This window comes from Pelodiscus sinensis, chromosome 2 (assembly GCF_052426305.1).
Source record: "Pelodiscus sinensis isolate ZL-2025 chromosome 2, ASM5242630v1, whole genome shotgun sequence".
Lineage (NCBI taxonomy): Eukaryota > Metazoa > Chordata > Testudines > Trionychidae > Pelodiscus > Pelodiscus sinensis.
Window position 1 is genome coordinate 221,591,117 of NC_143053.1, and position 27,925 is coordinate 221,619,041.

Consider the following 27,925-nt stretch of genomic DNA (forward strand, 5'->3'; position numbering starts at 1 on the left):
AGCATAGCTGTGTGGGGCCATTGCCTGCCCAGGGGGCAGCTCTGGCTCCATGGCAAAAAACAAACAAGTACCAGAAAAACCAACAGAAAAGCAAATGCTGTGGTGTCCACGCAAGTTAGGCAACCAGAGCAAGCACTGCAGCAGCTTTGCTGTCCCTTTGCGAGGTAGGCAAGCTAGCAAAAGCAGCAGAGAAACAGCTGTCCAGGAGGATCCCTTTGCATCTCTGCAAAGGGCATGCAGCAGTACCCAGAAGTCAATGCCGCCCCCATGACCTGCCCAAAGTGGTTCCGGGTGCCATTTTTTTAAAAAGAGCGTCCAGGCAGTCTAGATGCGCTCTTTCGAAAAAGCGGATTGTTTTGTCAATCCGCTTAGTACAGTCTAGACGCCCTTTTTCAAAAGAAGCTTTTTCGAAAGAATCTTTTGAAAAAGCTTCTATCAAAAGAAGCATGTAGTCTAGACGTAGCCATAGACTGTTATATGTGTGTGTGTTTGTTTGTATTGGTGGTGCACATCCACATAGTACCTCAATATTGGTGTTGCACATAAGAAATTTCAACCTGCCCAAAAGAAAATTCAACGCACCTTAGCATAGAAAATGTTATAGAGAACACTGTTTAGGACCAACATTTACTTTAAACAAAATATATTTTGGGGAGTGAAATGTGAAGAATGGGTGGTGCCAAATTCTGTGCCGTAGTATATTTTAGTTAGGCTCTTAATGTGAACTTATGCAGTAAGCCTGGTTATGGCAACATAATATTTATACTTGCGTATCAACTTCCTATAATTCTCTGAATGTAGATTTGCATGAAATAACCTCTCATGAGGTCATCTATAGGCTGCAAAATAAAAATAGACATCCAAACTACTATGGACAACACTTTATAATACAGGGCTTTTAATTACTTGTATAGTGTCTGTTTAATAAGCTACAATATTAGCACTCTAAATAAAATCTAAAAGAAATATTGCAGTTTTATCTCCACAAATCTTTGCATATAAATATTATGAACTATTTTATTAAAAGGTCAATATTTTATATGATTCACTCCATCTGTATAAATTATTAATATTATTTGTGAAGAACAAGTCATGCCAAACTAATCTGATAGCTTTCTTTGATAAGATAACGAGCCTTGTGGATAAGGGAGAAGCGGTGGATGTCATATACCTAGACTTTAGTAAGGCATTTGATACGGTCTCGCATGATATTCTTATTGATAAACTAGGCAAATATAACTTAGATAGGGCCACGATAAGGTGGGTGCATAATTGGCTGGATAACCATAGTCAGAGAGTTGTTGTTAACGGTTCTAAATCCTGCTGGAAAGGGATAACAAGTGGAGTTCCGCAAGGGTCTGTTTTGGGACCCGTACTGTTCAATATCTTCATCAATGATGTAGATATTGGGATAGAGAGTACGCTTATTAAGTTTGCAGATGATACCAAACTGGGTGGGGTTGCAACTTCTTTGGAGGATAGGGACATAATTCAAAATGACCTTAGCAAGTTAGAGAAATGGTCAGAGGTAAACAGGATGAGGTTTAATAAAGAGAAATGCAAAGTGCTCCACTTAGGAAGGAACAATCAGTTCCATACATACAAGATGGGAAGCGACTGTCTAGGAAGGAGCATGGCGGAAAGGGATCTAGGGGTCATAGTGGACCACAAGTTGAATATGAGTCAACAGTGTGATGCTGTTGCAAAAAAAGCAAATATGATTCTAGGTTGTATCAACAGGTGTGTTGTAAGCAAAACTCGTGAAGTCATTCTGCCGCTCTACTCTGCACTAGTTAGGCCTCAGCTGGAGTACTGTGTCCAGTTCTGGGCGCCACATTTCAAGAAAGATGTGGAGAAATTGGAAAGGGTCCAGAGAAGAGCGACAAGAATGATTAAAGGTCTAGAGAACATGACCTATGAAGCCAGGCTTCATGAACTGGGCTTGTTTAGTTTGGAAAAAAGAAGATTAAGGGGGGACATGATAGCGGTTTTCAAATATCTAAAAGGGTGTCACAAGGAGGAAGGCGAAAATTTGTTCCTCTTGGTTTCTGAGGACAGGACAAGGAGTAATGGGCTTAAAGTGCAGCAGGGGAGGTTTAGATTGGACATTAGGAAAAAATTCCTAACTGTCAGGGTGGTCAAATATTGGAATAACTTGCCAAGGGAGGTGGTGGAATCTCCCTCTCTGGAGATATTTAAGAACAGGTTAGATAGACATCTGTCAGGGATGGTGTAGACGGAGCTTGATCCTGCCTTGAGGGCGGGGGGCTGGACTCGATGACCTCTCGAGGTCCCTTCCAATCCTATTTTTCTATGATTCTATGATATGATTCTATGAATATGATCACCCTTGGAGAAAATGTAGCTGGGTAAACAGTAAAATAGATAAATGAGCAAATACATTTAATTTACATTTTGATGGCTCTTTAAATATATTTTCCACATGAAATCATTAGATGAGTTAGACTGTGCTTACATTTGTACAAAGCAAGCAAATGGAAAGTCATAAAATACGATGAACAATGAATAAAGAAGCAAGAAGACCGAATAAGCCAGACCACATCATGTTTTGGTTGGTGTAACGTGACAATAGGACTTGGACACATCTTATGTGTTCCCAAAAGCTATCAGTCTAGAGTCTAATACTTACAAGTGGTAAGAATCCAAAATTGCCACTGCCTTTGAAGGTATCATTTGGAGCTGCATGTGCTAAACTGCTTTAGGATTTCACCCAGGCTATGTCTAGACTGCAGGCTTCTTTCGAAAGAGGCTCTTTCGAAAGCATCTTTTGAAAGAGCCTCTTTCGAAAGATCGCGTCTAGACTGCAGGCGGATCTTTCGATAGAGGAAATCCGCTTTTTCGAAAGAGAGCACCCAGCGAGTCTGGATGCTCTCTTTCGAAGACGGCCTCTTTACATTGTAGAACGCCTTCTTTTGAAAGAGGAACTTTCGAAAGAAGGCGTTCTTCCTAGTGAAACGAGGTTTACCGCCATCGAAAGAAAAGCCCTGTTCTTTCGAAATAATTTCGAAAGAACGCAGCTTGAGTCTGGACGCAGAGGAAGTTTTTTCGGGAAAAGGCTACTTTTCCTGAAAAAAACCTTGAGTCTGGACACGGCCCCAGTGTCATCTGAGACTGAGGGCCCTCAGCACCTTAAAAGAGATTAGTACCATCCCGAATCAAGCTTTTAAGTGCCAGTGGGACTATCAGTGTAGTCCCAGAGGTCACAGGATCAGGCCTTTGGAATTTGCTAATACTAATTTACTGATCACCTTCAGAGATGCTAGGCATCTTAACCTCCCTTTAAAATCCACCAGAGCTGAAGGCCCTCAGGATCTGTCAGAAGATATCAGCACCTTGCAATGTCAGGCCCTTAAACACCTCTGCCCTGCAGGAAATATTAATTACTTAATTCCTTAAATTCAATTTCAATTAAAAAAATAGTTGAACACAATTTAAAAGGGAATAGTACTGTATCCATACAAAAAACTATATCTAATATGGACTTGACCTGTAAACTATTTCATAATAAATAATATAGCATTTGTAAGTGCATTTTAAATACAAATTATAAAATAAATATAAATGTGTAAAAGGCTTGCAGCATTGTCTTTCTGAAAACATACCTTTACAAATTCCCTAAGATTAACTGCAGTCAGTTTGCCCAACTAAAATTCCCACTTTTACAAAACCCTCTTGTTCAGATGAGCACACTTTAGGTATTCCTAGTTAAAACCCCCCATTTATCAGTTCTTAACATTAGTCTCTCTTCCTTTTTTCTAATCAATGTTGAGCTATAGCTCAGTTCACCAAAACTGGCTTATGCACATGCCACGTTTAGGTTGTAAATTTGATCAGCTGATAATAAAATCCAAAAGTGTCAGTCATCATTTATGCTCATCACAGGCAGAATAGTGACAATGCCTAGATTTAATATTTACATACTTTATTCTGTCTAGGACATAAATACATTCCCTTTGGTCACAGAAAACCCTTTCACACACATTCCCCTGTGAACTGTGCATTGTAGTTTATTAGTTAACATGAAGAGAACTAGGTAACTGGTCATGTATGATTAATGTTATTTAATGGGAATTAGGAAAGGTGTGTTGCAGAAATTCTCAAAGGTTATTAATATTGAACTGTACTATTCACAGCAGTGTGATACAGAAGTGTTGGCATATTATTGCTCTTACAGAGACAGCTTCTGAGAGAAATTCTTGCTCAGAAAGCCTTAGGAAGACTACAGCGGCACAAAGAAGCCACACAAGAAGATTCTGCTTTCTCTTTATGCATGGAAATTCCTCAAACTCGTCTCCATAGTTCTCTATGGAGAGAGGAAGGACTATGTTTTAGGCATCGGTGAAGCCAATACAGCCATGTTCTAAGACCCCGTGTAGTGCAAGAGATGGGAGAAATGAACTGAGCCAGTGCTGGCCATTGTGAAGAACAGTTGACAAGCTTGGGCAATAAGGCCTGATGCCATTTCTCAGTCCCATGCCCTTTTCTGTGAGTTTTGCTTTTATCTCAAAATTAGTCATTTCAGCATTAAGGATCAAGTCATGAAATCAGTAGGATTACTCATGAAAACAAAGGCCTTCTCACAAATAAGCACAGAAGGATCAGACCAGATATAACTTGTAGCACCTTCAATAAGGCACCAAAATAGCATGATGCAAGAGTTGACATTCACAAGTTTATTCGATACAACATAAAATGTCAAAGACTTCAGTGCTAGACTTCAATTCCAAACCTTTCATAAAAAAAGAGGTTCTCAATAAGTTAAAACATTTATGAATACTGCAGTGAAGATTACAAAGATGGACAAATGTGCCAAATTCAAGAAGGAAACAGAGTGCACCTTATGAAATTCACGCTTGTTTTTAATGCCAATTGTATATAGCATGGAATAAGTTGGTTCACTATTTCATTATGTGATAAAGATGAGACTATGCTAATGTTGACGTTAAATACACAGAGTAAAAAACTGGCCTGACTGACGTCAATGATTTTTAAATCTTTGATTTCAGGAGGGCCAGGGGTTTCATCCTCAGTTCTTCTGAACAGAATATATCATTTAAAATATATTAATTAGAACTGGGTGAAGTTTTCCAGAAAGAGAGAAAAGGTCAATGAAATTTTGACAGGGAGCATGTCATTGCCTCCATTAGTCCACACCAAAATTTCACTGGTCTGGCCTTAAGTAAACACATACCCAAAGAGTTATTTTCAACATGAGTCTGAAGTTTATTAATATTCAGCTTAACAAGCTTTTCCTATGACTGTAAATCTTTGTTCTTGTTCATGTATCACTATTCAAGACTAGTACATTGTTGCTTTATGCAAAGCAAACATTGGAATTTTAATGAATGGTGTTGTATTAAATCATGTTGCATGTATAAAAGGATATCAAAATGCCTGCAGAAATTCTTTGCAACTTGTATGACAATATGCTCAACCCATACACAATACAGAAAACCTCAGATGAATAATACTATATTGGGACTCAGCCCTTCAACTCGTAATTGAAGGAATAGTCTCCAAAGGCCAAACTCATTTGAGTTAAAATTGTAGGATCAGGCACTGGGAATATTCAATGCATTTCAAATAGATCAACGGTGATAGTATTACGTGAGCTGAAACACCAGTAAAAGGATACTAAACTGTACCAGTGAACACAGACTGATTTTATTAATTCCATAAGATCCTTCTGCCTGCTCATTGAAAACTATGTGCTCAGAAGCTGCCTGGGCATTTCATATGAAACTAACAGCAAGTTAAGTGTGTCAGAATAATTAGCATTTGAAATATTTCTTATACATAAGACACTTAAATAAAACTTTTAGTCTAAACGTGTAGCATGTAAACGTATTTTGTGACAAGACTAAATGATTTATCTTAATACAGTAAATCATTTCAGCTGCATAAATATGTATTTTAATAAATTAATATAGCACCTTAGATCAATACTGTTTTATAACAAATTAAGAATATTCAGTTTTCAAATATTCAGAAATACCATTCTTCCATCTCAAGCGCAATATACCAACAATTGAAAAGGAAGCTAGTTTACATGTAATACCAAGATGTGTAAATATGGCAAAGTTAAGGCATATCACATTGCAAACTTAAGATAAGAATATAATGAAAACTTGTGAGTCACATCAGGAAACACGCTTCTGTTCTTTTTTAAAGTTACAGTATATAATCCAATATCTAGAAATGGAAACCATCTTTTAGGTTAACTAACCCCATCCACTGGCATAGCAACATTGTTTCTTACAACTCGTTTTCTAATATTCTATCTTATTGGGCTTCAAATACCCAAGAAAGACGCTGCCACCATGAGCCCTGGAATATTACTCAGCAGCTTAAAAAATCTCATGTTCAGGATAATTTCCCTAACATTTATTTTATATTTTTCATTCTTTAATTCCACCTGACTCATAATTATATCTCATTGCACATCTCAGTGCTAATAATTCCTTTTCCTCCTCAAATATTTTCCCTGTAAGCAAGCTATATATATTTAATGCTTTTAATTATTTTTGTTGCTGGTCTCTGAACTTTCTACAATTTGCCTACAGTTTTTTTTTGTTTATGACACACCCAGAACTTAACATGGTATACCAGATGTGGCCTCAGCAGAGTCCTATAATGAAGGGGAAATCACATCTCCTTGCTCCATGACATGACACTTCAGCATATGCAATCCAAAATTGCAGTGATTGCCACCTCATATTGCAAAATGAATGTTTAATGTGTGGGCCATTCTCACACCAGGTCTCTTCCAACTTTATTGTTTTAAATTCCTGCCTGTATTTCTAACATCTGTGAGCCCCATTATATAACTCACCTCTCTATGAAGATGTTTATAACATCTTCAATTTTTAGCATTACTCATTAACATGTTCATCTTTCAGATTATTAAAGATGTTAAATAGGACCAGATCCCAAACTGTTCCTTGATTACATTATGAAGAGGATGAAACAATTAACTGAAGAAGCAATTAAAAGTGCATAATGGGCTGATTCAAAACACAATTTACATGTCAAGGCAGTATTTTAAAATCTTCCATTTTTATCCTTTTTGATTAATTGTAAGAAATAAAATACTTTGTCATAGCCACAATTTCCATATATACACCCATAGTTATTCCTTACCACCTCTCATGTTCCCCAACTCTAGAATTCAGAACTAACTGGTAATCAATTCCCGAGGACAAAATAAACTCAGACCATGTTATCTGCTATAGTTGGGCATCAAGTAGTAGCAGACTGAAGTACATTCCCCTAAATGTGCAAATATAACCTAGAGTTCAACTCTTTAAAAAGCTTATTCTAGGCTACAACCCTGCAGATAATAGGTTAAAGCAATATCAGGCCTTGATCCTGTATCTGAATCTGCTGGCATGGACACTTTACCCATTCATTTCAGGATCAGGCCTAATGAAGGGTCCACTTCTACTATGCTTATTGATGTTGAATTGGACTCTAGAATAGAGGTGGACAAACTGTGGCCCAGGGGCCACATGTGGCCCATGAAGGTTCCAAATGTGGTCCACAAGACATTTTGTTTACTGTTACTCACATGCAGGGATGCCAGATTCTGCTGGTTTCTGTCCACGTAGTTTTTTCTCCTACTGGTATTAATAAAGTGACATGCACATACAGCAAGACCACGTGAGGTGAGGTGTATGCTGATCACACACAACACTGACTGTGAGAGCAAATACTACACTCCTTCTGCATCCAATCAAAGTGCTGCTATGGTTCAATCAGCACACCCTGCAAATACTAGGTAAAAAGTGCAGTTAGCAAAATGACTCTGTCCTGGGAGACCATCTTGGTTACAATAATCTCGCAGTCCACTAAAATGAATGAGGACCACTCCTATGGCCCATTCACTAGCCTAGGTTGCCCATTGCTGCTCTAGAAGTTTCAATAGGATAACTGGGAAGAATGATACAACATAATGTGACTACAGGAGGCAGAATCAGACCCTAAGTAACTGTAAACCTAGCTTTTGGTTAGCTTGACTTCTTGTAATGGTATAGTCTCATAAGGTTCAAGAGACACTAAACTTTCAATTCTGAATACTGACAAAAATTAGTGTTTGCAAAAGAATAAGGATACAATTTAAGACACCTGTGAAAAAATTCATTACCTAATTGATGAATTATCTGTTTTTTTAGAATACTAACTTCCAATATTTCTCATCAACTCTGTTTTTTCTTAATGACCCCTAGGAGTTTTGTAATAGAAAGGAATTTGGCAAACTATTCAATTTCCTGACTCTACTTGTCAATTATATACAAAAATTGGGAAGAAAATAGTTTGTCTGAAGAAAAAAACCAATGAATGAAATGAAAGAATCAAAAGTGAATCCAAGGATAAAAAGCAAATTTTGAAGACATACCACATTTACAAAACAATACAATCCATGTTATTTCGTGCACAGTCATTTATTCTAGCTCCATGATTTACAACTTGGACTCTTAAGGATCACATGAAGTGGTTTGTTTCCATTTCTTATTATTCTGTAAAAAGCACCATGGTTACAAGGGTTGGGTTAATCGTCTTTTTCTACAATCACTTCTCCATGAAGCACCTTTCTTCTCTGTCGCAGCATATGAAAGTAGAGTTGTGGAAACACTTGATCAAAGAATAAATAAACAAATTAGATGAAAATAGGGAAAATACTTTTCTAACCGTACACTAGTAAGTTAAGGAAAGGTTATGGCAAAACACTGTTTGGCTTACTATGGCAAAGTATGACTAAATAGTGATGTGCCAGTTCACCTCACTGAACTCCACGTAGGGAGGGAGCCATTTATGCATGGATCTCCCTCTAACACCCATCTGTGGAAAATAGGATCAGTGACTTCTCAGCAACCTCTATGTCCCTATGGTCTCTTCAATGTGGTCCAGGATCTGTACTAAGGGAGGCTTCTGTGGGTTAGGGCTGAGAAGAAATGGCACATTTTTTTCCCCTGGTCCTAAAGAAATTGTTGTAGTGCCCTCCCTGCTTCACCCCTTACCTCTCATTGGGCTTTCTGTGCTGCTCATCAATGTAGTATCTTATAAATTCATTAATACAGTGAACTTATCTTTACAATAGCCCTCTCAGGCAAGGTGGTGTTATTATCCATACTTCACAGATGAGACAAAAGAGACTCACTACAGAGAGGTTAAAGCCAAAAGTGTCCACTAATTTTGGGCGCCCAGTTTGAGGTGCCTAGAGCCTGAATACTCTTTTTACATTTTACAAGTTCAGCTAATACCGGAATGTCCACACTTTTGCATGGTTGTCATCTTTAAAGTCATGTATGTAAAAATGCTGAAAATGGCTGAGAACATAAAAACCGGATAGTACAACGAATACCAGTGATGAGTGAACTTGGCGATATTCTGAACAAGAAGAACTGCCAGGCTTGTAGATATTTCCATCTTTCCTCTAACTCAGACATTCTAAGTTTAAAGTGCCCTACAGGCAGAGTGTTGGACTCCTATTTTATAGATGCACAGCTCTCAATGACTTCAGTTACAGCTTTATGTGCTAAACACCTATGAATATCAGGCCATGAGTGACTCAGGTAAGGCATCCAGAAAATGAAAAACACATGATTACTTCCACTGAACTGACTTGTCCAGTATCACATGAGAACACTGTGGTATAGGCAGGGATAGACTCCATCCTTTCTCTTCCTGAAGTCCCCTGCCTCCTTTACTACACACCTTCTAATTTCTGCAACAAATGAGACAGGGTCATAGAGATAACAGACTCCTTCACTATGTACCCTGGAGTCATACCCAGAGCACAGACTATGCTGTGCACTGAATAAAACAGGGATTCTGTGTGTGTGGGGGGGGGGGGGGGGGGGAACACATCATTAAAGACTGGTGGGTATAATTTCCAAAATCATCTAAACGATTTAGGATCCAAAGTTCCATTTTCAAAAGAGATGTATGTATTTAGGAGTCTAAATCCTCCTGAATACAATAATATTTAGGAGTCCAAATCACTCAGGGATTTTTGAAATTTTAACCATAATACATATGCACCAGGGTGCCTGACTTTGCAACCTTAATGTTTTTTAATCGTAGAACTGTAGTAGTAAAGGAAGATCAAGAGGTCATCTAGTCCAGACCCCATACTGAGACAGGATTAACTATACCTATACATCATTTATTTGTGTGTAATTTCCTAATTTTAAATAAACTAATCTGAAAAAAACTTCTCCTCCCTATATAACTGTACTGACCCTTTTATAGATTATCAGCAGGGTTGAAATCTTAGAGGTTCAAAGCATGGATCACCTGAGCTAATGCCTCAACACACAGCAGTAAGAATAACAGGGTGTTATCTGCTATGGGCCAGACACTAAAAAGGGATGAGACACATAGGAACATAGGGGTTATTATTGTGAATCAGACCCACTGTCTATCTCACCCTGTGGCCAGTACCAGACGCTTCAGAGACCAGCATAAAAATCATATACTTAAGTAGATGTGGGATAAACTGTCCTTCACATTAGAGCTCATCCCGGCCTTTTAACTGTTAAACATTTTGACTTAACCTTTGAAGCAGGAGATTTATTTATGTTATAATTAATTATAACATGTATAGACATTAAAAATGTGTATTATAACTGTGGATATTCCCTTTAGCCATATGAACATGTAATTTGTTTTTGAATCTTGCTAAATTCTTGGCCTCAGCAACCTCCTAGGGAAAGAGTTGTACATTTAATTACACATTGTGTTATTAGCAGTATCAGTTTTGAATTTCTCATCTATTGATTTGACTGAATGTTCCCTTCATCTTCTGTTATGAGACAGGGAGAAGACAAACTCCCAATTTCCCTTCTTAGTTTACTGGCACATTCAAAAAATTCTAAGAGATTAGTGAGACATGATTTTACTTCACAGAATCCATGCTGGTTAGAGCCTATCAATCATGATATTCCAGGTGCTTTGTTATTTAATTATCATTTCAAAAAATTGTCAGATATAGCTGTAGAGCTTACTGGTCTAAAATTTACAATTTTCTAGTGGATTTCACATATATTTGAAAAACAGTACAGAAATACTACGACCCAACAAGCTAAGAGTGTAGTCCACATTCTAGAAGGCAGTGTGTTGTAATGGTTATCTATGCTTCTGCCCTATCTCCTAGTATAACATTCCTCAACCTGCCACAACCTGTCTCTGTCCTCCCTCCACCTCTCCTATTCTGGTCCTATCCAAGCCTCCACTCCCAGGCTGCCACTTTCTTCACTGCTCAACTCCCCTTGCCTCAAATCTGTCCATCTCCTGTTCCTACCCCCACAGCCTATAGACCCTAGCATGTCTCCATCCCTCCCCAGTATGCCTCATGCTAATACAGCTCCTTTTTCTTCCTTTGAATCAGACTGCTTCTCTATTTTGTCTTGGTGCCAGAATAGGGAGCACTGAGAATGCAGGAGAGAGACAGTCTCTCTGCTATCACTTTATGTGTCCAATAACAACTTCCAGTCCTCTCTGCCTGATCTGACACAAACTCAGCAATGTCCTGGAAGAGCAGCATGCTCTGTGCTGTTGGACCAAACCTCTGCAGGAGTGCATTGCAGCATGTTCAGTGCAGATGGAAATTTTAGAGACTTTTACTGCTAATCTCTAACAAACTTTTACTAAACATGTGCAAATGGTGACTTTCAGAGGATAATTTTGGATGAATTTTTGTGAAAATTGCAAAATGCACATCCCTGACACCAATAAGTCCAAATTTCAAGTCCTTCCTCTAAACAACAGAGGGGCTAGATCTTCTCAGCAAAATGATAGCAGGATTCTTTTACATAAACAAAAAGTCTTATTTTCCCCTAACCAAGTCATTTTTCAGTGAAGCTTTCCAAATATATTCAGCCTGAGGCAGACACTTGGAATGAAAAATTTCACCCTGAGCAGTTACTGTGGCAAAATTTTAACTAACTTGGCCCTATAAAGAAAAATATTAGGTAGAATTAACCGGAGGCATCACTGTGAACTCTGCCTATAATGTATTATTGTGTTGTTGCTATTATTAAAGTATAATAATACTTACATGGTATATAGGAGGCCATGACAATAATAAGGAAGTAGTAGTAGTCAAAAGAGACATTATATTTGTTGGGAAGTCTCAGGGAAAAGATGCCTGTTTTCTTCACATATGGTAATGCAGCATAAATAGTTAGAAGTTCACCAACAACTCCAACAGGATACAAGATGATAAAAAAATTGTATCTGAAGAAAAACAAATCTAAGAATTATTTTCTTGAAAGATAAATTCATGTGGTAACATCACCTCTTTAGATGATTAGTGGCACAGCAATGAACTATAGTAATTTCCTGAAAGAGAAAACCAAGGGCCAGATTCTCATCTGGTGTAAATAAGCACAGTGTCACCGACTTTAACAGAATTATGTTGATTTTTATTAGATGAGGATCTGGCCCTAAGCCCTCACATTTAGACTGCAGTAATGCCAAAATGCTTTAATGTTTTCCCAATGTTAAAAGATAAACATTCAAAGTATGGAAAACAGTTTTGTTGTCCAATAATCTCTTTTTTGGTTGATCTACAGAGCCTGACCCTGGTGCCATTGATTGGTCTGGGAGCAGGTGTGGATCAACACTAAATAGGAATAAATGTTTTTGTCACTGTCTATGCACAGTGGACCAACTGCATCCCTTCTTCATTGTAATTCTGTTGAAGTTAATGGAATTTTAAGATACCTATGAAGTCTGTTTCTTCCATTGCCATCTGGGGAATCTAACCATGTACTGCATCTGCCACTTGCATGAATGGGAATTACTGATGCAAAAGCATCTGTGTGAGAGACCAAGCATCTTAATGGACTCGTTTTAGAACAAACAGACCTACTCCCAAATAAATGTTAAAACAAAGGCATTGAAAGAAGCCATCTACTTAAAATACCATATGCTACATACAGAGTGGAAAAATAAGAAACTGAAATCAGCAATGGTTTTGAAAAATTCTCATGCAAGGTAAGGAATACAAATGCAATCATTCATAATGAATTGTTCTCTTGAGTTCAGGCTGGGGGAGGCAATGACAGCTGCCTCACAAGGTCTAAAATAAATGTAAAATATGTAAAATTCCATGGCCAAGCTAGAGGAGTTTTAAAACAGCAGCAACTGAATATGAAACTGTAGGAATCAATGGATTTGGAGGGCTCAGAGGTTGAACAGAACAGAGTAGGTAAGATGTAATAAGTAACAGATGGCATAACCCCAAATACAGTGCAGCCATATTCAGAAGAGAAATAAACTAAAAACAGAGTATTGGGAATTAAAATGTAGGTGTATTCATTCTATTTAAAAGGGAAAGACACTGCTTTTAAAATTCAAAATAAAAAGCTAGTGATCCCAAAGCAATAAATAAAAATTTATTATGGTTTACATGAGTATATTCATACATAGCTATATACACAAAAAAGGACCAAACTTGTCAAAGGAAGGGATGGGGGAGAGGTAGGAGGAAGAGAGAAGATAAGCCAATGGATTTGTGCCCATTCATATTACAGGGTAGCTATCAATTTCCCCACTTGCCAGCCTTTAGTGAAATAAGTGATAGAAGAACACATTTTCAAATGTTTTCCAGTATATTCCACGCACATATAAGGTTCTTTTGTCAGAATGACTATTTTTTATATTGCCTTATTATAATTTGAATGGAAAAAGCTTCTAACTTGGAAGTATGGGGAGTATCTGATAATTTGATATTTTTAAATGTGTTTCTAAATGTAAAGCCTAAATATACATTTAATTAAAAACAGGGGATGCTTTTTTTAAAATTGCCATTTAGTCTTAAACATGCCCAAACCTACCACTTAGTGTACAAGCAGAAAGACAAGGCATTATAAGAATGAACAAAAATATCAGCCATATCAAAGAAGTGCATTAGAAGCACCAGAACTGTTGTTTACAAAACAAAAATATAGCAAAATAAACAAACTTATACTTTTGAACAAATAATCATCTATAATGAATTTAAAATAAGACTGTTATCTGCTTCCTAAAAAAGCAAAGTCTGTTCTGGATTTATATTTACTTTTCCTTCAATAACTACATAGAATGCAATTTATCACATTAAGCTTCATGGCAAATATCCAACCTACACACAATCAATAATATATTGTACATACAATAATATACTCAACTATTGACATCCAGAGGTGGATTAAGCTTTTGGGGGTTGTAGGCCAGAGCAAATGGGTGCCACTCCCCATCCCTTCCACTTGCAGTGTCTCCTCTCCCCTGTGCTCCTGCCAAGGAAATAGGATCAAGTGCATATATGAGGAGCACCGGGTGGGTGGATGGAGTGGGAAAGCTCCTAGCCTAACTCCACTCCCTTGGCAGAAGTGCCAGGTGGGCGGAGAGGGGCAAGACCCAACATCCCTGGCAGGAGCAAGTTGTGATGTGGGGATATCCATTTTTGGCTCCATTGGCCCAGTGGCTAATCTGCCATTGTTGACATCTCAAGTCAAGGTTACTTCTATAAAAAAATGCCCTTGTTTTTTGGGCTAAGTTAGTTAAAATATCAATGAAGGCTTTGTAAAACCTTTAATTAAATCATAACTGTAATACAGAATAAGGCACAAAGCCTGCAAGGTGATCAAAGCACATAACTCCCAGGTACTTCACAGGATTGAATGGGCACTCTGGCCCCAATCCTGCGAAAACTTATGTATGTGCTCAGCCCTTTTCACTTTGAGTCGCCTCTTCGCAGTCAGCACTCATGGTGTCTAAGGTCAAATTGGGATTTAAGTTTGCAAATAACTAGATTTCTGGCATCAAAAGTTTTCTTCTTTTTGGCATAGTCTAAGATGTTATGATCATTTTTTAAAAAAGATGTTGTGAAAGCTTTGTTATCTGACATTCAGGGAACAGCAGCTGACAGTTAACTGAATGTACCAGATAACAAAGCAGACCTTGCTGGCTCCGCTCTGGGCAGAACCGGCAGCCCATCCAGCACTCTGTTAAATTCAGACTTTGTTAATGGCTCGGGGCAATGCCAGTTAACAGAGTTTTCTGGTTAACAGAGTGCCAGATAAAGAAGCTTTTATTGTAATTTAGTCCATTTTAAATTGTATTCAAAATCCAGCTTTAAGCTTATAAAAGTTAAAAGGTAATCCTGCAAGCATAAGAGAAAGGGATGACTAGTAAATTAAAATAACTATCAAACACAGAAATTAAAACACAAATTGCATCCAACTATCTGAGCTAAAATATCCTTTATATTTTAAAACCAAATGGCAATATTCCTAAATAACAAGGCAACCAAGTGCATTCTGCTGACACAAAGCTAAAGCTCACACATCTATTCTCCTGTGTGTTAGCTCAGCATGCATGAAATTAGCATGCACAGAACTATGAGAAACTAAACTGCAAGACATCTCCACCTGGCCCATTTAATGAAGTATGGCAAATGGTTGAGCAGGCTGAATGTGTAGAAGGAATATCGTGTAATCTCTGTCACAGTCCAAACGACCAGAAAAAGAATAACGCTCTCCTCATTCTGGATCTGTGAAGGTATAAAGAACCAACAGTTTCTTCACCCTTAAACTTCTTTGCTATACAAGCAGCAATAGACTTCCACTAACGACATTTGGAACAGAACTAAGAATTTGAGAAGAATGAAAACTTGGTATAAAAAAAAATCAGCAAATATAGTCACTATCATGTTAACTTTTCTATTACAAGTATTCACCAACATAGAAACATTTTGCTAATTGTACAGTACAAAATAAATACATCAAAACACTGAACTATTAAATTGATTTTATTCCTTCTTTTGCATACCCTGCATCTGCCCTTTCAATTTGCTCTTTTTCTGCTGGTTTTTCCTTTCTCAAAATATTATATATCATATTTCTCTTCCATTTGTATAGACTGGACCAGGGGTTCTCAAACTTTATTGCACTGCAACCGCCTTCGGACAATAAAAATTACTGCATGATTGCAGAAGGTCGGGGGGGGGGGACCAAAGCCGGAGCCCATCTAAGCCCCACCACCCTGGAGGTGTGTGAAGCAGGGGTGAGGGAGGGGACACAAAGCCCAAGTCCCATTGCTCATGGTGTGGGTGTCAAAAATCCAAGGACTTCATCCACAGCCAGGTGGCTTATAACCTGAGCCCCACCACCCTGGGCTGAAGTCATTGGGCTTCAACTTGGGCCCAAGAAGCATGGCTTGGGTTTCAGTCCCACGCCCCAGAAAATCTAATACCGATACTGGCAATTAGGGATGTTAGATTTTGGGTAATTGAATAGTCATGTAACTGCAGGTATTCTTTGCAGTTACACAACTATTCAAGAGTCCTCTGTATCAGGGGCAGCAGCGTGGGGTGCTAGGCAGGAGCCAGTCCATGAGGGGAGCCAGCTCTTCTGTTCACCTAGCCCAACATTCCTCAAAGTGGGCCCACATTGAGAAAGCCGCTAGCTGACAATTCCGCTTTGTTTATCTAAAGGGCCCATAGCCATGGAGCCTCACAGCTCCAGTTCACCATTTCTTGACAAGGAGAGCTGTGGGAAGCAGCAACTGCTTCCTGTAGCTCCCCTTGGCTAGAAACGGCGAACTGGAGCCAATGGGAGCTGCAAGACTCCATGGCTATAGAGCCCTTACAGAAAGGGGAGCAGCCAACTAGTGGCCTCCCCAAAGTGAGCCCATGACTCATGACTTAGCCCATGACTGTTGTTGCTTCCCCCACTCATGCTTATTAATGTCTCCTGGGCACACTAGACAATACCATTTTGTTTAATGTGCTCCATGGACTACAATGTGAAATCTGATAGCAGGAAAACCAGATGGAGAACTCAAGGGTTTGCAGGACAGTTAGGCAGCTGGGAGTGAGTTGGATCACTGAATGAGGAGCAGAGAGAGGACCAAGAGATGTGGGTGAATATACTCCTCTGCAGTGTTTTAAAGATTAAAGTTTTAAGTCATCAGCCAATAAAATATCTAACCTGCAGCTTAAAAACATCAGATTTTTTCAGAGTAAGTGTGTAAGTGTGGGGGATACCCAGCTATGCAAAGAAAATGGTTAGAGATCTTTTACAAATAGTAACTACTGAGAAGAAGAATTATACACAAGCGATTTAATAATTTGCATTAAAAGGGGATGAATTTTTAAATAGACTTCCATGCCTGAAGGTTAAAAACCTTCAGGAATCCAGTGACATTTTTTAATACAAACACAAAAGAAGGAACATTGTTTTTCAACAAAATGCAACAGTGACAAAGCTTTAAAGCTTTTCAAATATGAACAGTCACAACTAGGAGATGCACATACTCAGTACCTTTGAAAATCATGCCCAATGTGTGCAAAAAGGAAACAAGATTAATCTTTTATAAAAAATATAAGAGGAATAGGATACATCGCAATAATGAAAGCAAAAAAAAAAAAAAAACCCAAACCAAAGTACAGAGATATTCAAATACAGGTGGTCCTCAAGTTACGAACGCATCGACTAACGACTGTTCGTCCTTACGACCAACCTCCCATTAAGCCGGTCCCCAAGTTACAAACGTGATCCGCGCTTACAAACATTTAAATGAATGGGGTCCGACTTACGAACAGATCAAGTTACGACCAAGTGTTTGGTACGTAACTCATTCGTAAGTCGGGGACTATCTGTATACAGCTAAGGGAGAAGAGAATTATGCTAGTCTTCACCTGAAACAGACTAGAGGCTAATACTGATAGCTAAACCTGGATTCAGGTCACAATGTTAAATCCAAGCAATAGTGTTTTGAATAAATACGTAGAGAATTCCATGTGATTGCCTAGTAAATCTAGACAAATAGTGGGATCTGAGGCTAGCCAACATCAGTAACAGACCTCTAATTACATGTGGCCTCATATGACCCTGAATGTTTAGGATTGGTAAGAAGAAACAATGTGAAATACATTCAGAAAGACATTTAAACATGGGGATTTTTTGAAAGTAGTTCGATCTACTGTATTGACATCAAGATAAACAGAGCTGGGTGGAGACAGTTTAGTCCATTACACAAAAAAGTTGAATGATGAGAATCAATGATATAGCCCTAGCCTTGATCAATTAGTCCAACATAACCAACAAATTGTTCACTTCTTGAACATTTTTTTCTTTTATAAAAGAAAAACAGGTGGTACTTAACTTAAAAAAACCTTTAAAATAAACCTCCTATGTATCACAAAAAGGGAGGTAAAGAATACAAAGTGTACAAGAAAGTTCTTCTCTGTGAACAGATGAAAAAGGAATCGACAATGAATGTAATTTCTGACTGTTATATCTCATCAGCAGTTAGGCAGGTGCCACCTGCTGGTAAGAAAGTTAAAAGCTCAGCACCATGAGTTAGGAAAGTTCCGACCCCAGCCAACCACACAGGAGCACAGACCTAAACGTTGAGATCTGTTATTCAATATTTACATTTAGACAATAGAAATTTCAGCCCTGCAAATTAAATAAAATTCACACAAACTGTAAGTCCTAGTCCATTCATTACAAGAGTATTAGATTCCTTGGATCATTCTTCCTGGGACTAATCCTATAGAACCTACACTAAACCTATAATCAACCACATAAATCAGAGGTTCTCAAACTGTGGTCCATTGGCCACCAGTAGTCGGCAAGCTCCAGCACAAGAGAATGAAGGGCTGCCTGCCCACCTAATTAGTGTGGCTACATTAAATTAGGGGTCCGTATCCTCGAACCTTACATAAAAAGTGCAGTGGTGACCTTGGGGATGGAACACAGGGTAGGTAGGGGTGAAATGGGGGAAATAGGAGAGAGGTGGGGAGCAGTTGAGTAAGAAGAAGGGGTTAGGGGGAATTTGGGACATGCAGGGCTGCAGCAGCCAGAGAAAGAAGCAAATTTTCCCAGCTCCAGGGCTGCAGCTGCCGGAAAGAGATAGCCCTCCTTTCTAGCCTCAGCTCTGTGGTACAAACTGTGTGCTTTTCTTTGTAGAACAAAAAAAGATAATTGTTGTTAAGGGTTTTCTATATAGCGCTTTTATCCAAAGTGCTTTACGATAGTTAGCCAACAATACAAACAATATTTAGAAAAAAATCATAAAGTGATGCACTGAGACCGTCAGTAATTTTAAAGTGGTCTGCAAGGAAAAAAAGTTTGAGAACCTAAATATCATTTTCAGGGACCATTTAGGTAATTTTCATATTCTGAAAAATGTTCTGTTTTTTAAATAACAGTCTATTATACTGGCATGCTTTGAACATATATTAATTTTTAACATTTTGAGAATGGTATTTTCTTTGTAGTTTGTATTAAATCCTGTGTAAAATGTCATAGCAGCATTTATCCAGATGCATTTGGTTTAAGAATGATTTCCATTTGTACATTCAACACATGCTAATTTAAGTTCTTTTTCAAAGTGGAGTGTTTGACAGTGTGGTACATTTGTTGATGAACAGAAGCGCTTGCCTTTGATCTTGCTTAACAGATAGACCAAACCTGGCAGCAACCCAATGTATCTTAGTTGTCCCTCTTCAATGGCATTTACCAACATCCTGGGAGTTAGCAACTGTAAACTATAGGCTTGATCCTGTAAGTTCTCTACCTGCAGAACTGTTACTAAAGTTTGAGTGAGCTCGCTGTACAGAGCATTTGCCAGATCCTAAATAGTGTTAAATAGCACTTCCTGCTAAAATAAGCTTTGTATTAATATACAGCCCTTCCTGTAAGGAGTAAAACAGAATGTGTTCATGCACCCACCTGTTTTATACTATGTGTTATAAGCCACACCATGAAGATTCTTGAACTCACTTGGACCCCAGTCACAAGCACAGAGGTGCGAACTATTCCTTAAAAAGAGAAATATATGATCTATATCCCACAAATAATGTTTATAATCAATTAAGTGAGATATTAAAAGTAAAAGACTCACCAACTGCACAGTGGACTACCTGTCAATAAGAATAAGTATAAATTAAAAGTTACTGGTTTAAAATAATTGCACTGATTGTAGTACAGTATACACAAATAAATCTAAACTTGCTCCTAGTCCTTTACTCCTTATTCAGACTACACTTTCATTTACTTTAACAGCACCAAAAATTAAGATTTTAGCACTAAATTCTGTGAGGTGCAAGTACCCTAAATTCGTGTGTCTGACTCCTCAGAGAATCAGGCCCTTGATGTGTAATGCCGCTAAATCAAGACTGGCTTGCTTACCAAAGGAACTTTCACATAAGGCTGATTTTCATATACTGTACATATATACACATGCCTTACCCTTCACTTTCATCAAAACCAAACCTTAGTTTCACATGCAACTCCTTATCCAGATCAGAATTCTTCTGGAAAATTTATAGCAAGACACACAAGGTGTTTCAGATATATAAGGATTTTCACATTTTCTTTGTTGTTAATTTTATAAAGTTTTATTAAGTCTTTTGGCTAGTGTTGATGGGTTCAGGTAGAATTATTTAGACATATAAAGGTATTATTATAATATATATTATAATACAAAAACCAAAACACAGATGACCACACATGTTCAAAGAGGCACATGTATTATATACATGTATTATATACCCATATCAACCTGTTGCATACTTTCCAAGTGCATGCAGCCTCCAGAGTGCTTTGTAAAACACGCATAACTCCTTTGTGGAAAGTCATGGCTCAGTGAAAAACTGGTAGCAAACCATATGGGGTATGTGGGTCCAGTTTGGAAGAAGCAAAAGAGAGAAAAGCCAAATCGGGGGCAATAAGTCTAGTAGGGGGAATGAGAGGGAAGCAATCACCTCTGGAGGATTGCAGAGTGTCTGCAAAGGAATAGGGACAATAAGTGGAGTCCTGCATAGATACAAAATTTGTATCCACATCCACCTCTGTAGCTACAAATGAGCCGCAGATATCCACACCCACAGATGTGAATACACATGGATATAAAGCTGATATCCATGGATTTGCGGGGTGCAAACCATAAGGAATGGAGTCCCTTTGTTACTTGCCAGATCCATCACTGAGTAATTCATAAGCATTTTTTAAATGTAAAACAAATCCTACGCAAATAATACAGTAAACTAGAATTAATGTTATAATATGTATCCATTTCCTTCAACCAACTTCCCCTTTTCCCCTAAAAACACCTTAAAAACAAATAAAGTTAGAAAGACTGGGACTTCTTAGATATTCTTTCATCTTTAACTCCATGTTAATGAAGTTTTGTTGCTGAGGGTAAATATTTTACAATCAAGCAATGCAGAGCATTTAAAAATTTACCTCAAGCACAGCAAATGTCTGGAAAAATTTAAGTGTCTTTTGAATAGTTTTGTATATGCCTTTGTATGTTCCTTTCTGCATGTAAAACCGCGCCATGGCAATAGCCAATACCAGCCACCTAAAAAAAAGAAAGAGAATGGATAATTTTCATGAGAATTCTCAGAACACCCAGGTCCTCTAAATTATTCATTACAATACTTTCATCTCAAACATTAGGAGAACTCTGATTTTCTATTGGTGGTGTTTAAAAAGAGATTAAAATATAATTTAAAACATAGAAAAATCCATTAACTATTTAGCTCCAGTACCCTACTTTTTGGGAAAGTATAGAGAGAGTGCCTTGTTTCTCTTTGCAAAGAGTCCTCTGTGATACATAGCTAAGGTATTCTTTTTTCCATCATATGGACCACATCTTTATTATTAAGAGAGTATACATTCATGTATTTTAGCTGTTTTAAACATGACTTAGCATGTAGTAAAAAAAAAAGTGCCAACTCCAGATCACCAGGAACTGATATATCCATATACCATGGATTGTCCCCTAATGGAAAACCTCTGAAAGGCTAGGAGCAATAGTTCTGAACTATTGTGCTTTTTCACATATAATGTCAAATCTTAAATTGCTTATCATGGTTTCACAGTGTTAAGAAATTGAAAAATTTACATTAAATTAAAAAAATATTTCAATACATGTATTTTGGTTTCTTAACACATATTGTATAGTAAGCACTATGGCCAACATTTCCAAATTTGGTCTCAATCGTGCAAAAAGCTCTATGTGAAGGAAACCCTGGCAGCAGGGTTCCAACCACAAAAAGCTCTTTGAAGGACTGGTGCATGGCGACTTAAGGCCAAGACTGGCAAAAGCAGCTAGTGACTCTGAGTAAGGATGTTAAATATCAGTTTACTAATTAAGTAGGTGATGGAAATTCCAGCAACTACCAGACTACTTGATTGGCACTTCCACATTCTTCCTTTGAAATGTACAAGAGCCCTCGCTGGGGCTCTTGTACATTTCAAAGGAGGAATGCAGAAATCCGTGTGCAGCCTGGAGCCAGCGGGTAGTCTCTTGTTCATTTCAAAACAGAAGCGCCCTCCTGGAGCCCAGAGTAAGAGGGGGACACAGAGTCCCCCGCTGACCCTGGGCTCCATGTTGTGCTGCCAATTTGAAATACCACGTGGAGCCCAGGATCAGCTGAGGAGACTCTAGCTGACCCAAGGCTCCCTGCAGCACTGCCCCTTTGAAACACCACCTCATCATTTCAAAGGGGCAGTGCCGCACAGCTGAGCCCGAGATCAGCTATGCAGTGCTGCCCCTTTGAACACCACCTCAGCATTTCAAAGTAGTAGTGTCCACAGCTGATCCCGGGCTCAGTTGTGTAGCACTGCTGCTTTAAAGTACCTTGTCTTCGCTCCCTTTGCTGCCTCTATCTGATAGAGGCAGTGAGGGGAGGAGGGGAAAATCAACTAGTTGACTAGCTATCCAATAAGCATTTGATTATCAGATAGTCGACTAGTCATTAACATCCTTAGTTCTGAGTGCCTGAACTATCCATCCTAAGAGACATATAGAGGTCCAATTTTCAGGAAGTGTTGTATACCCATCCTCTGAAAATCAGGTCAATTTAAAGTGTCTAAGGTTAGACACTCAAAAATCCAGGCACCCATAATCACAAGTCACTTTGGAAAATTTTGGCCAAGTGGTTAGTTCTGGAATTGACAATTTGGTAATCCCATACTGATATTAAGTGTGAAAAGGGTTTTTTGGTTGGTTGGCTGGGTTTTTTTTTTAAGATACCTTCTGCTTTTTAGTCAAATAAAAGCAATAATAATTGTTAATCAAATTAAGGCTCTCTTTATTGAGATTCAAACAAGTCTGAGCTAAAATACATTTTATAATAACCTAAGGCATATCCGATTGTTTCCACACAGTTAACCTGAATTTCATAAATATGTGTTTTCTAAACCGTGTGTCACATGCTCCATTGTTAAGATCTTTCTTTTCATTCATATAATGGATCATAAAGCTCACATGCAAGGAAGATGTCAGAAAATGTTTCATTCTGAATTCCTAGCCTTTGAGTGTTTAAATCTGAAATTTCTAGTTCCATTATGTACACAGCAACCAAAACACAAAAGCAGATATACACATATTTATATAAAAATACAGGAGTTATTCAATATTATCAAGTTCAACTTCACTTTTATCCTTCTGAATTCCATCTGGGTGAAAATTATCCACACATATTAACCCCTCTCCTACAACCATCACCTTAAAAGACAAATTAAACATTTGCTTCATAGGAACAGAGGAAGCCTGTGGAGTGCTTGGAAGCTTTGCAGCTCTCACTGGCAAGCTGCTTTAGTCCCTGCCATGGATAGGGGCTGAATTCCCTAAATTTTGCTTACATCAAGTTTTGTGGCCACTTGGCACAGAGGCTAGCCCTTTTAGGAGACTCAGGGACCTGCCTACTTGTGACAGACTCCTGTAAGAAAAAAGCCAAGTCAGACATACCTGGAAGGAATGAAATCCCTAGCTGCTAGCTGATTTTCTAAGAAGCCTGATAAAAAAGTTACCAAGGGTCAGCTAAGGTGGATCCTAGAGACAGGAAGCTCTTGAGGAATGCACCAAACAAGAGATTTGTGTGCTTAGAGGGACAGGGAATTCCAAATAGTGGCAGAAGGCTCAGCCGGTCAGAAACTGTGTGCTGCCCTAGATAAGGACTACTACTGACAGATCTCTGCACACCCTTCCTTGGCTCTTGGGAAGAATTCTTCCCATGTAGTGTCAAGAGGCCTGACTCTGGGAAAGGGACCTGAACTGAGGGAGAGGACAGCGATGAACTCTGGTAGCAACTGATAAACTGAGACTGACTGCGTCTCCCACAGAAGATGCTTGCTGGTAAGGGCTTGCTGATATTTTATTGTATCTTTGGTTAATAAACTAGATGCTTCAGAAGGCTATGTAAAACCTTGACCTTATTAATGATGTTAGGCAAAAGCGAGTCAGCGAGCACCCACAGCTCCACATTTTGCCAGAATGGGGCACTATTGGGTAGGTACACTCTATGAAAACAGCTATCTCCCTCTTCCAAGCCTTTCTTTGAATATGTGGAACTCACATGGAACTGGGCTCCACCATACACTACACATATGGATTCCCTTATGGTGCCCCTTCTACATCTATTCCACTGCATGTAGTGTAACTATCAAGGTTCCACAATGATGTACCACAGGTAAATTCTACTTCCTGCCCTGAGAATGAAGCAGAAGTGCCAGTTAAACAACACCCGTCGATACTGTTTAGCTTTGTCATGGGTGGTATAAACACTGAGTACAATTTCTGTAAGGTGTAAAAGTAGAGGTGGTCTCCAGACACTGCTGAAATCAGTGGATGCTTTTAGTGTCATCAATACATGTTATCTTCATAATAAGATGCCCAATGTTTTGTGTTTTATAGTAAAGTGTGTGTTGACAATTATAATGGATATTTTTGGCAATATGGCAGGTGACAGCAGTATCTTTACATAAAAAATACCTGAGAAGCCATATTGTGCCCGACCAAAAAGGCAATAAGTATAAACTAAAGAGGTTCCCTGACTTTCCTATTGGAACAAATAAGGAACATGAAATGTCTTGTCTGACTTAAGAAAAATATAGGACTGCATCTTAGACCTTTTTACACAAGTACTTTCACCAACCATTTTATTTGGTCTTCAGCTTGCAAGGTTTTGGGGTTTTTTTTAAGTCCCACAAAATACTTTAAATGATAAATTTCTCTGAGGGAGGCATTCAGAGACCCAAAGGGCAGTTCGGTCTCTAATTTCCATTGACTTTCAATGGGTCTTGGGCATCTACCTGCCATTTTTGCTTTTGGAACATTGCCACTTATGCATTTACCAGCATGAATAATAATATATAATATCATATTAAAAAGAGGAGTTAGCACAATGATTGATAAACCCCAGGTATTTCTAGAATTTTATTAACAAGTATTGACTTGCAAGTGGATACACTTAACTGTACTAGCATTACCCTTCAGTGTCCCCCTTATGTTTATCTACTGTACTGTACTTTATCAGTGTGAAAAGATAATGAAATGTTTGTTTCTGTTTCTCCTCTCCCACATAAACAGAAGGGCCACTTTTACAAGTACTGCTGCCTCTCAACTATAAGTGGATTTGATGAGAGATGCTGCACTTGCTAGGATCAGAATATGTGTATTTCCACATTAAATGAGCACAGTTCTCATGAGCAAATGAACAACAAAGCAAGGGATGGACTTGTTGAGAATATGAGGAAACATATCAGTTCCAAACTAATAAAGAGTATGAACAATGAATAGGAACACTAATTAAAGCTGATACAAATATACCTTGATAAAGCCCCATGCCTAATTTCCACAATCCCTTATATAGAATAGACCAATGTCTATTAACAAGTATTAAAATTTGTGGGAGACTGACAATCATCAGATAGTCAACAGAAAATAAAATGAGAACATAAAACTGGCCATACTTGGTGAGACCAAAGGTCTATCTAACCCAGTCTACTGTCTTCCAACAGTAACTAATTCCAGCTGTACCGGAAGGAATGAACAGAACAGTTAAGCAACAAATGATCCATCTTCTGGCAAAGAGGCAAGGTATACCTTCCTGGCTAACAGCTATTGATGGACCTGTCCTCCATGAACTTTTCTAGTTCTATTTGAATCTGATTATAATCTTAGCCTTCATAACATCCTTTGGCAAGGAGTTCCACAGACTGACTGTGTGAAAAATCAGTTTAATTTATATGATTTATGTGAAAAATCAGTTTATGCAAATCTTGAAAAGGAATACAAATATGTATCAACCTCTGAAATATATACCAGAATTCCCCTAACATTAAAACAATACCAATAGTTGTTTCTCCATAGGATGCTTTGGAGTGGCTGCTTCGGGGAGCCCTATGACAGCTGCCTCAACCGTCCTATGGACAGGTCCCAGGGCTGCCTAGGGGATTACTTGGGGTAAGAGGCCATTGGTGGTGGGAATTGGAGTCGCATGACAGCCTGCTCCACCTCGCTGCACTCTCTCAGCCTAATTCCGCAGCCCCAGAGCACTCTGCTTCCCACCATCACAGAGAAGCAGAGCACAGCAGGCTGGGAGAGGATAGCTGGCCAGGGAGGTCAGAGCATTGTGGCTCCCACCACTGCAGTGAGTGCGGAGGCAAGGCGCGGGCAACGGTTCCAGGCTCTCCATAATCACCAACTCACATTGCTCAGAGAAGGGGCCTTATCACATTTTCTCAAAAAAATCCATTATAATACTAAACATTATTTAAATGCACCTTGGGATTATTAACAGTTGCATCCCAATTCATTCACGTTGGAATGGCTCTACCTCTAGTTGAATTGACAACAAAAACTGAAGCGTGACCTAAACCAAATTCAACTTGGCATATAGCTGCAACTCGACTGATTGTATTGAATTTTGTCTGCTTAGGTCAGGGCTGAATTTGGCCTGTAACCTCTGTTTTCAAACACAATGATTGATTGTGCAGCAAGTTGGGGGAGCAGGAGGGAGCTGGGAGAAATTAATGTATTCAAATAGTTTCGATATCAGTTAACTATTTATCAGTAAGGCTGCTCAGATTGAAGCCAAGATGGTCTTTCAATACAACAGTAGTAATGTCTTGCAGTTTACTCTTAACGTGGCAGGTGGAAGACGCTAATAGAAGTTGCCTGGCTACTAAGCGCTCTCCCAAACAAGAATTTGAGTTAAAGCCACTCAGTGCGGCTGGGAGCCAGTGGGTCTCCAGCTTTCTTAAACCACTGATGCGTCCTCGGTGGGAGGAAAACGGGGAATCCTGCTGTTACAGCCACTTCGCAGCCCCTCCACTCCGGAAGCCTTCGCGGGCACCGTTCTAGAGCCCGGCACGCTCGGTTCTTGAGCTCCGTGGACCCTGCAGCGCCCCAGCGGGCAGCCAGCCTGGCCAGGCAAGCCCTGCCCAGCGCGGGACCGGGAAGACCACAGCCTGCCGCTCCAGCGCAGCAAGCCCCGGCGGCGGGAGGGGCCCCTCCGCAAGATCCCTCCCTCCAGCCCCGGGGAGCAGCCGGCTCAGCGTGCGGCGGCCGCAGCGACTTACACCTCAGGGCGCCCCGCCCGGCATTCCCGGCTCTGGCTATACTTAACCTCCCCGCCGGGCTGAGGGGTGACGCGCTCGCGCTGCACCGTATTAGGCAATGGCAGGCGGCGAGGGCTAGTCCCGCAGGCAGCCCCCGCTAGACCAGAACGCCGCCCCACGTCTTTCTGCCCCAGCCCCCGCCCGCAAGGCCTGGCCGCCCCGGCCCCCCGCTGCAGCCCCCTCGCCCCGCCGCGCCGGACCAGCCGCAGCTCCCCCGCGCGGCCCCTCCCCGGCACGCACCCGGCGGTCATGGCGATGTTGTAGCCGATAAGCCAGGCTGTGGCCAGCGCGCCCAGGCTTCTCTTCCTGCCCTTCTCCTTCTCCTCCAGCGAGCCGTTGCCGGCCCCGTCCTCCTCGCTGGACGCCATGGTTCGCCCGAGGCCGGGGAGAGACGCGCGGCGGAGGAGGGGCGCAGGCAGGGGCAGGGCTGAAACCGCGCTGACAGCTGGAGCTGACTCGCTCTCACCCCATCTGTCTTCAGGGCGGGCTGAGCT

At 39.6% G+C, this 27,925-nt stretch overlaps 1 protein-coding gene across 2 annotated transcripts; it reads right to left on the minus strand.

Moving 5' to 3' along the window:
• Positions 1 to 4,717: 4,717 nt before the first annotated feature.
• On the minus strand, positions 4,718 to 27,925 carry HACD1 (3-hydroxyacyl-CoA dehydratase 1). 2 transcript variants are annotated; one of them, XM_075922465.2, is made up of 7 exons: positions 27,672 to 27,925; positions 21,264 to 21,381; positions 19,921 to 19,939; positions 19,749 to 19,831; positions 15,438 to 15,559; positions 12,080 to 12,258; positions 4,718 to 8,652 (listed from the first exon to the last, which is right to left on the minus strand). In XM_075922465.2, exons 1-7 carry the CDS (start codon positions 27,797 to 27,799, stop codon positions 8,570 to 8,572), a joined length of 732 nt encoding a protein of 243 aa, XP_075778580.1. In that variant the 5' UTR covers positions 27,800 to 27,925; the 3' UTR covers positions 4,718 to 8,569. The 2 variants fall into 2 exon arrangements, with proteins under 2 accessions (XP_075778580.1, XP_075778579.1); XM_075922464.2 differs by having other exon boundaries at positions 4,719 to 8,652; positions 19,749 to 19,837; positions 27,672 to 27,924.